Raw genomic sequence first — 14,753 nt, 5'->3', positions numbered from 1 at the left:
TTCCACACAATCTGCAATGTGATGTCGATTCTTGGTGCTCGTTTCCAAGATGCTGGTCTTAGAGACTTTTGCATCGAAACAGGAATCGTCGCAGAAGGCTCACTCAATCGGGTTATGGAGGGGAAGATGTACAACCGAGCAGTTCGTGTACATAAGAGCATCTACGAAGCATTCATGAGGCTTGCGTGGATTGAATTTCTCACTTGGTTGGAAAAGATGCGACCAGAGGCAACACAGATGGTCACTACGTTGTTAGCAGAAGTTGCTGAATTGGGACAAGATGAGAGCCAGTGGAACAACCTGTTGGAAGATCAATCGTGTGAAGAAGTTCAGGCTGTTTGGAAGCAATTCCTGCATCACCTTCGTCATGATAATGGTGAATTGTCGTCATTCTGGATGTCGTACGTGGATATCGTTGAAACGGTCTTGCTTGCTCTACTGCGCGCTTCCCGAGAAGGTAATTGGCCATTACATCTATCTGCTATCCAAGCCATGATTCCTTGGTGCTTCGCATACGACAAAATCAACTATGCACGGTATTTATCAGCATACTACGCACAAATGACAAACCTTCCAACGCAGCACCCTGGCATCTTCCAAGCGTTCTCGGATGGGTACTTCTCAGTTCAAATGTCAAAAAGCAATCCGTTTGGACGCATTCCAGTTGACCAAACTACTGAGGTCACTGTCAACAAAGACAGACAGACACCAGGTGGCACTACCAGGTTCAACTTGAAATCTGGAGCAGTGAAGCGCTACTATGTCACATCCGAATACAGGAGTGCGTTTCTCCGCCAGATGAGGGAAATGGTGAATGTGAGCAACACACACGTACAACACGCGGATCTGCAGCAAACACGGATCAAGAAAGATGAGGACGCTGTATCATCACTGATAACTCTGATCCAGAGTTGGGTGAACCCATTCACTATGGCCAGCTCTCTCATCAGTATTTCCACCGCACGCGCAGCCCCTCCAAATATTGCCAAGGATCTGGAGAAAGCATGGGAAGTCGGACACAAGTGCTACACAAACTTCAAGATTGAGCGACTTGAGAGCAACCCACCAATCAAGAAATTCCACGACCCTTTGCAACTGAACAAGCTGAAGACTTTCAGCAACGTCACTAAGAAGAAGGAATGCAGAAGCAATGGCAGGGCAGTAATTCTTCAAGCAGACAGAGCTCTATTTGGTAGAATTATCGTGATGGCACAGGGCCGAGATCTTCACATGGCAGAGGTGCTATCTCATCCTCTAGGTCCCTTGCCATGGGCCCTGGCGACACCCGAAGGCCTTCTACGGAAAACCAACAAAGCTGCCCTAGCCACGGCTTTGCAAAGGACTGTGACCCCGGCTGAAAGGATACCCGACAATTCGGCAACAATTATTGACGGGATGCTCCTTATACAGAAGGTGGCAGGTGATCAAACTACATTTGCCGAAGTGGCCATGATTGTCCTATCCATGGCCCTGAAGGATGGATGCAGTAGCCAGAGGATCGATGTCGTCTTTGACACCTACAAGGAGACTTCCATCAAAAACAGCGAACGGTTAACCAGGGGGGAAGAACTTGGACTTGAGCTGAAAAACATCACGGCATCTCAAATTGTAAGGCAATGGCGCAAGTTTCTCAGCTATGTTGGGAACAAGTCAAGTCTTATCATGTTCCTGGTCGAAGAGTGGAAGAAACCAGAGTACATCAGACGCCTACAGGGAAAGGTTCTCTTTGTAACATGCAATGACAAGTGTTATCAGATCACATCTGATGCTAGCCAAGAAGTAGTGGCCCTGGAAAGCACACACGAGGAAGCAGATGGTCGTCTGTTCTTGCATGCTGCCTATGCTGCCGCACATGGATACCAGTCTGTGCTTATTAGCTCAGATGACACCGACGTACTTGTCATTGGCTTGGCATTTCATACCAAGATTCATGCCAAGTTGTTTCAGAAATGTGGCACCAAAGCAAGGGCTAAAATCCTAGACATAGGGAAAATAGGAAAGTCAGTCGGCACAAATGTATGTCAGGCCCTAATTGGAATGCATGCCTATACCGGATGCGACACAGTCAGCACGTTCGCTGGACGAGGAAAACTGACTGCACTAAAACTCATCAGAACCAACAAAGATGTGCAGGATGCATGTACACAGCTGGGAGAGGACTGGGACGTCAGTGAGGAACTGATGGATAAATTGGAGAACTTCACTTGTCTCATGTACGCACTGAAGTCGGGGACAGTGAAGGTGAATGACTTGAGATATCACCTGTTCTGTGCCAAGAGGGGAGAGATCGACAGTCACCAGCTATCTCCGTGCAAAGACTGCTTAACCAAACATGCACAGCGAGCCAACTATCAAGCCGCTATTTGGAAGAGGAGTCTCAAGATGGATCCAGCAGTACCGAGTCCAATCGGGAAAGGATGGCACTGGGATACCCAGGATGGTCGCGTGCAGCTGGCAGTCGACTGGATGCAAGGACAGCCCGCACCACAGGCGGTTCTGGATTTACTGGCATGCACCTGTTCGAAAAGATGCACACTACCCATGTGTGTCTGCATGGCCAGTGGTTTGAAGTGCACAGACATGTGCAAACTCACCACATGTGACAACCAGAGAGTGTATGGTGAGAGTGATGACAGTTCGGCAGAAGACGATGAAGAAGACGACGACGATGACGAGGATAACTTCTGAATTGTAGAACTGTATGGAGAAAGATCATGTACATATGTGTAACAAATATGGTGTACGCTGAATTGATAACTCGTGTACTTTATGGTATGATGTCTATAAATATATGTTGCTTAAATAGAAAGTACATTGTTTTCCTTTGGTTTACTTTATGTATAGCTGGTAATATAAGAGAACCATACAACACTACAAGACTAAAAACGTTTGCATGAATATGATGTAAATTATCTCGCCAAGTTAGGGTACATCAGGATACATACATATACATGGAGTAGGTTAATCATCACATGCATCATACGTCTGTGGTATATTCAAGAACACCACATACAGTTTGGTCATAATGCCTTCATATTTTTAGAATTAGACATTTCTGACACCAATTTCAGTACTTTTTGGCCTATATATGGCTGACATCCCAATATTATATATACTATTTTTAGACCAATAATGGTATACAAACTATATACATGCTGTCGGTCAAAAATCGTAAAATGTAAATCAATATATCATAAGAGCGGAAAGATATACATTTATGGATTTTAGGTCATGGTTACAGCAACTACTGTATATTGGATTTTCTCATCTTTATCAAGGTGTATGAGATTTAAGGCCCAAATTTGACTTTAATCATACTGTGTGTTTCTCAAATTCAAAAATTCATTTAATATCCGCCAAACTGAATTTTTGCCTAATTTTGTTTTCATTGGGGATTTTGTGATAAATTTTTGAGGGTTGGCGGAAATAATTATGTTTTAATGATCATAAAGAGGTTACTATATATCACACAGGCACTTTCTATACATCATGTGAAAGATAATTCAATTACCTTTCACCTGGTATACAACACTAACTGATACATATAGGAGATATTATTTGAAAGCCCCAAAACGAACCCTACCCCCTAAATCTTAGGCGGAAAAATTACCGAAAGCGTTATTGGGGTGGTCTGACAAATGTGATGATAACACAGATACGGCTAAGAGTTTCACACTGCTATCACATTTTTTTCAGCACTAGGGTCCCTGGCCTTGCCAAAAATAACTGTTAGCCATCCTCCCTCTGATTGAGCATAATGTCGAAAATTTGAGGGTCTGGCTCATAGCCTAACACCATCATTTGTCCACTTCAATAATACTATTTTCTCATTCCTCCATCTTTGTTTCTGCATGTCTCCACAAATTTCTCCATTCTTAGTCTGTTAGCCTTTTCCCTCGCTTTATATATATATTTTAATTTTCATACCTCCATTTTTCTCATTTAATTTATCACTAGTCTACATATTTTTGTCCACCCTCGGGTCCGACAGGATGGTGCAGAGGTAGCGCACTTACCTTTGAGCTGTCTAGTCTGGGTTTGATTCTCAACCCGACTATAAGCTGTCAGACTGGTGCTTCGCAAGCAGGGCATTGCATCACAAAGTGCGCCGTCCCTTGGATGGACGTTAAGCTGGGGACACGTCTGCTAGCATTGTTGCTAATGGACGTTAAAGATCCCATGGTGCCTTTCGATGAAGAGTAGGCGAGTAATCGCTGGCACCTTGGCTAAGTTCCAAATTCCTGCTCAAATCCGCTTCAGTTAAATGCCAGACCTGGCCAGCCAGTGTGTGAAAGATTTGGGCCAATCTTGCATGCACTATGAGCCGCTAATCCCATCAGAAGATGATGATTAATCGTCCACCCTCATCTGTCTTGCTCACATTATTGCAAAAGTGGCAAACCCTCACATCTTCTAATTTATTTTGCTATTTTGTCCTCAGTGAGGAAGAGCTGAAGAAAGAGCTGGATAGAATAAAGGATCAACAAGCTTCCAAGAAAAGTCACCAATCCGGTAATGATCTTGGATCTTTATTCTCTTTGTCCCCAAACATTTTCTAGCATTTGCCACCACCATCTAGAAAGGTAGTTCCACAAGCGGGAGAAAAGAGGAACAAAAGTGTGGAGGTGTGTCGTAAGCCTCAATTTTGGGAGTTGGTCATGAAATGGTTCCAATAACAATGTGTGCATCCGGAAGTAGCTGGGGATGGTCAAAGGGCTGAGAGACTAGATGGAGATACACCAGAGGAGAAGCCACTTACCTGTTTGCAATATGAGAGCAAAAGGTCTTGTGCTTTGGTGTTTTGCCTCATCGTGGGAGATTCCAATAATGTTGAGAGCATTAGATTCTACAGATTCCAAGAGAGACATATGATGATGGGGCCCCAGCCCTTAAGAGAAAGCAGTACTCCCTTGAGTAATGGACAAAGGTTGGGAGTAGTTCCGATTTATCAAGGAATGACTAGGAACAACAGAGGGGAAGGCAACTTTGGTATATGGTCAGCCCAGAAGAGGGAATAGTTGATGGTGAGGCCTATATGCTCAATAGACTGTATGTCTTCCAGTGGCTGACTGTGAAGATATATCAAATAAATAAAGCTCATTCTAACCACTCACTGACTGACTGACTTGTTGACTGACTGATATTAATGTTCAGTGCTTTCCGGGTGATGTTGAAAGCCAATATTTCACGTGCTGACGGCCATTGAAGCCGGTACACTGGGAAAAACAGCACCATCGGAAAGCGTCCGTAATTGAAAATATCCGAAAATAAGTGCAGCCTTGTTGTGCTCACTGCAATGAGTGACCCTCAATCGATATTGAGCATTTGGAAATTGTAATTTCTATGACTGTAAGTTGTGAAATGAAAACCTCTATCGATATCTAACTGTAAGTTAGTTATCAGTCTATATCTAACGTCAGTAATGCTGGCCTATAATCATAAAGCTTCTATTTATTATGTACCTGCGTACGAAGCACAGTTCGTTATCGCTTACAATGTGTTGATATCAGTGAAGGGTTAATATCAGTGAGTCAGTGAGTGGTTAGAATGAGCTTTACATATATATGGAGGAGGAAAAGATTAAGATTGAGGAGGTATGCATGTTGATCAAGAGAGACACAGAAGAGGAGAATGTGAAAAGGGCTGACAAGGAAAATAAAAGAGAACAACAGTGGAAGAAAGAATTGAACATGAGGAGATGATGTTGAAAGACATGGAACAAGAAAGATTTAAAGCAACAGAGGAAATTAACAAGATGGAAGCAGAAAGAAGAAGGCTGAAGAGGAAAAAGATATGTATATATGGGTGTTGGTGTGACGATCTTGCAGTAACAGGGTGAGACTGTGAGATTTGATACGATTGAAGGACGTTTCATTTGTCAGAGCGACACTTTTGTACATATGTCGAGGCGTATAACAAACAAACAAACATGCATTTTAAAGGCCATTTTCCCTGCTAGAGTGGGGTTAGACTTGCGGTCCCCATGACAATCTTCTCCATTTTGCCCTATTTTCTGCATCTCTCCTTGTTAACCCCCTTGCCCGCATTTCTTCTTCCACCATCTTTAGCCAAGCCTTTCTCGGTCTTCACCGTCCTCTACTTCCTTCTACATTCATTTCCATCACTCTTCTCAACCAGTCACTTTCATCCTTCCTCAACACATGATCAAACCATCTCAACCTGTTCATCTTCACAGCATCAATCACAGGCACAATTCCCATCATCTTTCGCAATTCATCATTTGTCTTCCTCTCTCTCAACGATACTCCGCACATCCATCGAACCATTCGCATTTCCACCCTTTCCAACCTTCGTTGCTGCTCTACGTTCATTACCCATGTCTCGCTCCCATAAATCATAACACTTCTCACACATGCAGCATACACCTTTCCCTTCAGTTTCAACGACACTCCCCTCCTCATCAGCACGCCAATCAGTTCCCGAAACTTCTTCCATGCACATCTCACTCTAGCAACCGTTGCTGAGTCTGATCCACCTTCTCCATTCAGCATGTCTCCGAGGTAGCAAAATGTTTTCACACCTTCCAGCTTCACGCCGTCTCCAAGATCCAACTCAACATTTCTTCCATCTGCAGCTCCCTCTGTGCACACCTTACATTTGAATGTAGCTGCCACACTGGTTAATGACCCTCTCAGACCACTACATTTTTGATGAACCCACTCAGCGCACATTGTACATTGAATGGAGTTCACTCAGACACCATTCCTACACACAGCACAGGGCCACTTCCCAGTTCTTTCCACCTCACCACATGCTTTACCACTTGCCATCACCTTCATCTTTCCGATATTCACCTTCAGACCTTTTGTCTCCATACATTCCTTCCACTTGTTCATCTTTTCCTTCAGTCCATCCATACTTTCCGCAATCAACACCAGATCATCTGCACACAACAACTCCCACAGTAAACCCTCCTTTACATTTTGAGCCAGCACCTCCATCACAGCTACAAATAGTAGTGGACTTAGTACCGACCCCTGCTGCACTCCCACCTTCACCTCAAACTCACCACTGTTCCCGTCCTTCGTCCTTACAGCTGCGCGCGCTCTTTTGTACATTGCCATCACTACTCTGATCAACCATTCCTCCACTCCTAACTTCCTCAATGCCCATGTCAATACTTTGTGTGGAACCCTATCAAATGCTTTCTCCATATCAACAAACCCAAGAAACAACTTCTTCCTCTTCTCCATGTACTACTCCTGCAACTGCCTCACAATGAAAAGCGCGTCTGTCGTTCCTCTTCTTGGCATAAATCCAAACTGCATTTTGTCGATCTTCACTTTCTTCCTTATCCTCCTCTCCAACACCCTTTCCAATACCTTCATTCCATGCTCCAATAACTTTATCGCTCGGTACGAGCCACACTCCAGAGGGTCACCTTTCCCCTTGTATAGAGGGACGAGGGTACTCAGTTCCCAATCCACTGGAATGCGGCCTTCTTTCACCACCAGATTACAGATCTCTGTCATTCTCTTCACACCCCAACTTCCTGCTGCCTTCAACATATCTCCCACAACTCCCGTCGGCCCTCCCGCTTTTCTACTCTTCATTGCTTTTATCGCTTCCTCAACTTCCTTCTCAGTTATCTTCTCTGCCGGTCCTAAAACTGGGTTACTCTCTATGTTGCCATCCCATTCATTGTCTGTATTCAACAGCATTTCCATATATATTTCCCATCTTCCTTTAATTCCATCTGGGTCGACAATGATTTGTCCCACTTCATCCTTCAAGCAACTCACCCCCATCACATCACACCTCTCTTTCGCTATCTGCTTTGCAATCCTGAATACCGCTCTCTGACCCTCTTCCGAATCCAAGCGTTCTCCGAACATTTTCCTACATGCCTCCTGCGCCTTTGCTCCCTCTTTCTTTGCAGCCTTCTTGGCTGCCTTATAACTTTCATGCTCTGCTGTTTCTGCTCCCGTACCCTTCGCCTTCTGCCACTCCTTGAACTTCTTCCTCTTCTCGTCAATCCTCTTTCCAACTTCATCATCCCACCACCATGTTTCCGAGTGCCTCGGTGGTCCTTTTGTCCATCCACATACCTCACCAACGGCTCCCAACAGACTATCTTTCATTGACATCCAACCACTTTCAAGCTCAACCACATCATCCTCTACCCTACTCAGCCTCTCTTTTAATGCCTCCCTCACTGTCACCTCTTTCAACCTCCACACCTTCATTCTCGGTTGGTACTTCACCGCCGAGCTCTCCTCGCACCTTTCACCCTTATGTCGCAGACAACCAAGTGGTGCTGTGAAACAGCCTCCTCCCCCGGGATCACCTTTGTGTCCCGGAGGTGCCCCCTATCTCGCCTACGCACCATCAGGTAGTCAACGGTTGTCGTCGACCCACCTGACGTGTATGTAACAAGCTTATTATCCTCTTTCTGGAACTGAGTATTACAAATCAACAAATCAGCTCCATCAGCAAACTCCAAATCCTTTCACCTTCTCCATTTCTCACACCATATCCGTAACCCCCATGAACTCCCTCAAAACCATCCATACTCCTTCCCACATGTCCATTTAGGTCTCCTCCTACCACAACAACTTCCTCATCTTTCACGTTTTCCATCAGCTTCTCTATCGCACACCAGAACTTGTCCTTCTCTTCATCGCTCCAACCAACCTGCGGAGCATATCCCGAGATGACGTTCACCAAGAGCTTTCCAATCATCATTTTCACCATCATCAACCTATCACTCACTCTCGTCACACTCACCACACTGCCCACAAACTTCTCAGAAAACAGGACACCAACACCATTCACGCCCTCCGGGCACCCTTGCCACAAACTTGTATTTCTGTCTCTTCCTACCCTTCACCATTCTCACACCACTTACCTTCCATCTCGTCTCTTGCACACAACATATGTCCACTCTTCTTCTGACCAATACTTCCACCACTTCTCCTGATCTCCCTGTCATTGTCACTACATTCCATGTCCCAAACCTCAGAAACCGATCTCCACTTCGGGCTGTACTCTGCTCATATGTAGTTGTAATTGTCATGGTTCTCTTTTTGAGGCAATGTTTTTATGGCCGGATGCCCTTCCTGACGCCAACCCTCTTAGTCGTCTCTTACGACACGCAGGGATACGGTGTACCTATTCTAATCCAGGGTACACACTGGGAAACGTTTAAAACATGGAAATTTAAACCCATAATACCCCAAAGAACCAAAATACCCCAAAGACCCTTAATGACCCAGAGGAACCAAAAGACCCTTAAGACCGAAAAGCCCCTGAAGACCCAAAATATCCTCAAAGGCCCAGCTGATCCAAAAGACCCTGAAGACCCAAATGGCCCTGAATACCCAAAACACCATGAAGATCCAAAAGACCATGAAGACCCAAAAGACACCGAAATGGTCAAAGATGCCTATCCCTCTGAAACCATGTGCGGTGAGGCACGCGGAATGCGTCGAGTCACGCTAGTACACTCGATTGTTCAATTTGGCCAGATGGACTTTTCAAGAAACATTGTGGGATGTTTAACGACCAAAATCTAAATGCAAAAGGGACAACCAGCTTTAAGGGTGTAGTACTGGTGAAAAATTGAGAAAACTACATAGGTACCTTTGAGAGGCCTTTACACAAAAACAAAGTCAAGTTAATATCTAATTTTCAGTTTTTCTTGAAAGATATAATCTTGGCTTTAACTCAGACCAGTTTCAACGCTTCTTTGTCATATTACATGCATATAATTTGCATAAATTAGACCGTCAATAAAAAACAAGGAAAAACAAAGAACACATTTCTACTTCTATCTTCTATGTCACCTATCATTCTTTTCACACAAAACTTGGTACATGTATTATACATGTGCTACTCTACTACCTGATGAGAGGATTTTGTGAAATTATGTCAAATGTTCACTAATTAGCTAATTATGCTAATTACCAGATAAAACTTGGTTGTCCTTCAATAAATCCACAATGGCTACTCCTATAAACAAAAGCCGTCATCATTTTAAAGGAAGTGATATTCTGAATATCCTGTCCAAATTTCAGCCCAAAAGAATGATGCAAATTAAAGTTATAACAAATTTCATGCAAAATATTATATTTCTTGTAAATTGCGTGTAAAGATAACAATAATTAGGGGTACTTTTATGACCTCTAATAGCATGATTCTTGTTTATAAGACTATAAGGAAACTGTTCAGCTAAAAAAAAAAAAAAGATTCTTGTTTATAAGACTATAAGGAAAGTGTTCAGCTAAAAAAAAAAAAAAAAAAAAAAAATCATCTGTTCACCAGTACTACACCCTTAATTACCTCATATGATTTACGGCATGCTCAGGTACACGTACAGCAACCACCCTCCTCCCACACCTCCTTTCTATCAAACTACACTTCGAGGCGTATGGAATAGTCAATCAAGAATGGAAGATTCCTGAGATCTGGTTGGTTTTGTGAGGCGGAGCTTGAGGACTTGTGGTTTGTGAGTGGGGTTGGGGGGTGGGGAGGAAGTGGAGTTGAGGACTTGAAGTCCCATTTTACATTAGGTGGAATCTCCACGGGTCCGTGCTAGTATGTCTTGATCGTCTTTACAAAAAAAAAGAAAGAAGAAAAATGTATATATCAATGTGGTGAAGATTGCTCAGAGCTGCCATCGCTATACCAAGTTACTTGAACAAGATAAATGCACAAGGGAACAGCTGATGTTTAACCATGAATGGTCTTTCTTTTTCAAACCACCCATGCTGGGCAAAGCAGGAGGTCACATATAGGAGGCACCTTCACATCTCAACATTCCATAAACAAGCCTGGTGTTGGCCTAGCAGTTAGGGTGGCTGGCTTAAGATCTTAGGGTCTGAGTTTGAGCCCCTGTTATTGCGTTAAATAACACTAGGTGGTTTGATTCATCAGCCTATCATCCTTCCGAGGTCCTGCTTACGAGAAATAGGCCTGGTGTTGGCTGAGCGGTTAGGGTGCCGGCTTGGGATCCTAGGATCCTGGGTTCGAATCCCGGTTGATCGCTGAATTAACACCAGGAGGGTTGACTCAGCCTGTCATCCTTCTGAGGTCGGCAAATTGAGTACCAGCTCACTGGTAATTATCTGTGTGTCGCAAGAGGCGACTAACAGGGTTGGCGGCAGGAAGGGCATCCGGCCATAAAACATTGCTTCAAAAAGGGGACCACGTTGCCCAAAAAAGGCCAACCCCTGCTCTGCGGGGACAAATGGCATCTAAAGGTGGTTTTTTGTTTTGTTTTGTTTTTTTTACGAGAAATAGGGGCACTGCATCAGGGGCACAGTTACACTCCCAGCAATGATGCAACCAACAGCCCTAGGCTGTATACAAATCCAGAACGGCACTCGGTAGAGCATATACCTTCACCAGAATGAACAGTTTATGTTTTGTATCCCACTGATAGGCCGGATCTGGATCCGGCCTTGAAACAAAGTCTACCCGGCTTGTTCTTGTCACCTGACAAACTCGTCCACCTAGTTTAGTCATAACTCGTCCACAACTGTTGGAAAGGTTAATGGAAGATGACTGTTGGAAATCAGGGTGTGGGAAATTTATTCGGACTCTGTCTGAATTCAACCTCTTTTTTTTGTATTCAGAATCGATGCTCGTGGAACAGCTAGAACACTGAACGGGTCAGGATGTAATGGTAGAGAGAGGAGGCGAGGGGGGGGGGACATCAACAGTGGAGTTGAAGGACAAAATATAGAGACACATGGACAAACAATGGACGTGGTGTGAAATGGGGGCAGGAAAGGACGCATGAAGTGGACAAGATGGATACAGAAGTAAACTTCAAGGAGGAAAAACTGGAAATTTGGAAGGAGGAGGATTTGGGGTGGTGGTGGGGGGAGGGATGTTAACAGGGGTAGAAAGGATCATGGTTTTGGACTGGGGATGATCTGAGATGGTGGTGAACAGCTGTCTTGATTTGGAGGGAAACATAAGATTGACGATAAAAAAAGTTTTTGAAGAGTGAAAAAGATTGAAGAGAAAAAAGCTCCTTTCCTCTTTAAAGAGGAATATCACAGACGGGTATTTGATACAGCAATGGGGTCCCCAGTGTCTACCACGGTGGCCTCCATAACATGGTGATTATAAGGTACTTGGAAATTCAATCAATGCCATACCATAACATCTATGAGATAGCAATCAATGCTTGGTATTTGGAACGGTAATGTCACGTCTTGCTTTGGTGTTCTTACAGTTTGTCCTTTTTGTCATCCCATTCTTCATTACTTTTAAAAATGTTCTTCCAGACCTGCCCTTGACTGCTGCTGAAGATGACACAGTCAGCAAACAGGTGAGTTCAACAAGTGCTGTCCTCTTTTTCAAGGCACAGCCCCTCAAATCTCACCATTTTCCTAAACCTTGTTTTTGCGCCTCTTTTGATTGTGCTTTTTAAAATCTTTATCTCATCTGCTGTCAATGTGCTTTGTTTGGTTGCTGATTTTGTGAATCATTGCTTTTGTCATTAACTTTGCTTTCTCTCTGGTCCTCTTCCCTTCTTCAACCTTTTTCTTCTCTTTCCTGTTCTTTCCTTCTTTCAGGAGATGGTTTGTAAATTTTCAAACTTGACTTTTTCATTCATTCCTTTCAGTTTGCTCAAGGGCTATCTGCATTTTGTGTCCACTTTTAACCACTTCTCCCCCAAAACTCACATAATCCCTCCCCCCTTTTGCACTCCCCCTTCCCCCCTCCCACACAACATATAAATTTCCCTTTACCTCGTTCACTTTCACAACTGTTCTTCAGTGGTGCCCTTATTCTTATTTGCACCATTGTTCAGGCACTTCCATCTCTATTCTTCATGCAACATGGTATAATGAAAGTTGATTTATCCTTGCATGTCCGTCATCCAACAGATTGACTTCCTGAACTCTGTGATAGTGGAGCAGCAGACAAAGCTTGTAGACTTGAAAATGGAAATCAACTTATTGAGAGAGCAGCTCACAAGCAGAACTGTCAACATGGAAGAAAATGAGAGGTAAAAGTGCAAATGGAGAAAATCCGATTTCATTGAAGAGATTGGGACAAAGATAAATTAGGCAGGATGTTGCAGCATTGCTCTTAATTTAAGGTTTGTTATTAAGCCTCCCTTTATAGAATAGGTGGAAGGTTATAGCTGTTTTATGGTTTGTTTTTACAATTAGCAGCCACAATTTTTAATGGTACACCAGAGTTCCTTAGACCACACCCAACCCCGCCTCAGGAGTACTAAGCCACCATTTAGGTTTTTTTCTTTTTTACGAGCAAAGGTAACACAATGCTGGGTCCCTCCTTCCACCCCTTCCCCTCCCTCATCGCACCCTCTTCCCTGCCTCCTCCCACCTCACCCGCTTCCTATGGACTCCCACCCCTCCCTCCTGCCACCTCCTCCTACCCCACTCCCTCCCTCCCGCTTCCCACACCACCCCTTCCCCTCCTGCCCTCCTCCACCTCCCCTGCCTCCTTCCACCCCCCCCCCCCCCCCCCACCCCACTCCGGACTCCTTCCCTGCAACAGGTGGTGGTTCGTGTGTTTTATAAGTTATGAATTGTGAGAAAATGACTTTCAACCCCCTCGTAAGGTGTATCGTGGTAAAAATTGTGATCCTATAAAGTTTTGTCGTGATTAACCTTGGGAGCTCAGAGGAGAAGCGTCACAAACAAACAAACCAACATCTCATTTACTTTTATATACAGAAGATAACATAGCTCCAAACTCCTAATGAAATTAAATAACATCCTAAATGAAAGCAGATCACACAAAAAGGTGAAAAAATGTGTTGTGTTTAAAAATATATATATAGATTTAAATCTAATAAATACAGCCTCTTCCACCCGGCCCGAAAACAGTACCACTGTCGACTGTAACGCCATGGCTTGCAAGCAAACAAACATAGAAGAATAGCACTCAAAGTTGAGTAACAAAGTCATTACAAATATACAAACAAAGACAAATAAAGCAAATGGAAAGATAAGAGGATGGTGAGACATCGGTGTGTTCCATTATCAAGCAGCTTGTAGAGCGCTCGCTAAGTGGCTTAAGCACTCAAGCAATCACCCCAATGAAACGGTAAATAAGGACCAGCTGGCTTGCACCTGCCAAAATGTATACAGTGAAGATCAGGCATTCGATGATCCCTTTATCAGAATGATTTTCATTGCACTTGACGAAGTGTATCGATTTGAATGTCCACACACCAAGAACAATTTTGAATATTTAATTCTCCAAGGAAGATTCACTCGGATACAAGGATTACAACAAAGTTTAACAATACTACACCGACATATACACTCACAGATTCCAACACAACGTGTCGAGCCAATCTTCTGGCGAGTGGTTGAATGCAGTTCCTTTTTATCGCAAGTTTGGGACACAAAATAAATCTCCTGCTGTCTCAGGAGTAAGATTGAGGAATGGAAAGGTCACGGGTTTTGCAGACAGACTGGCGCCATGGACTCAGTAAGGCATCAGTTTATCATTACACCTCTGACCATTGAGGATAAGTAACATAAGATGAAGAAGTGCAGACTTGTTTTTTTTCCCAGCATGGCACCTCTCGGAGGCTCTATCTGTTCTTGTCTGTTGAAAATAGCTCCATTTGCCTTTTGCACATTTCAATACCCTGTCAAAGATTGTATCTCTTTCCTTGCATGGACGATCACTGTTAGCCTTATTTCTAAACACAGCAAACACGCAATTTCTATAATCCATTATGCAGATTTAATCAAATATTTATCAGTAAAGTATAAGCTTCACTTTTATTGACT

The 14,753-nt window shown here is 43.7% G+C and overlaps 1 protein-coding gene across 1 annotated transcript in view; it reads left to right on the top strand.

Annotated features, from left to right (window-relative positions):
• LOC137417057 (uncharacterized) overlaps positions 1-14,753 on the top strand; it is a 293,573-nt gene that overhangs the window by 259,341 nt on the left and 19,479 nt on the right. The window contains exons 16-18 of the mRNA XM_068102807.2: positions 4,442-4,512; positions 12,258-12,301; positions 12,864-12,985. Coding sequence (XP_067958908.2) covers positions 4,442-4,512; positions 12,258-12,301; positions 12,864-12,985 — 237 coding nt within the window. The remainder of the gene's footprint in view (positions 1-4,441; positions 4,513-12,257; positions 12,302-12,863; positions 12,986-14,753) is intronic.

This window comes from Myxine glutinosa, chromosome 3, assembly GCF_964187855.1.
Source record: "Myxine glutinosa chromosome 3, kmMyxGlut1.1, whole genome shotgun sequence".
Lineage (NCBI taxonomy): Eukaryota > Metazoa > Chordata > Myxini > Myxiniformes > Myxinidae > Myxine > Myxine glutinosa.
The sequence above is the reverse complement of the archived record's forward strand: the minus strand, read 5'-3'. Positions and strand labels throughout refer to the sequence as shown.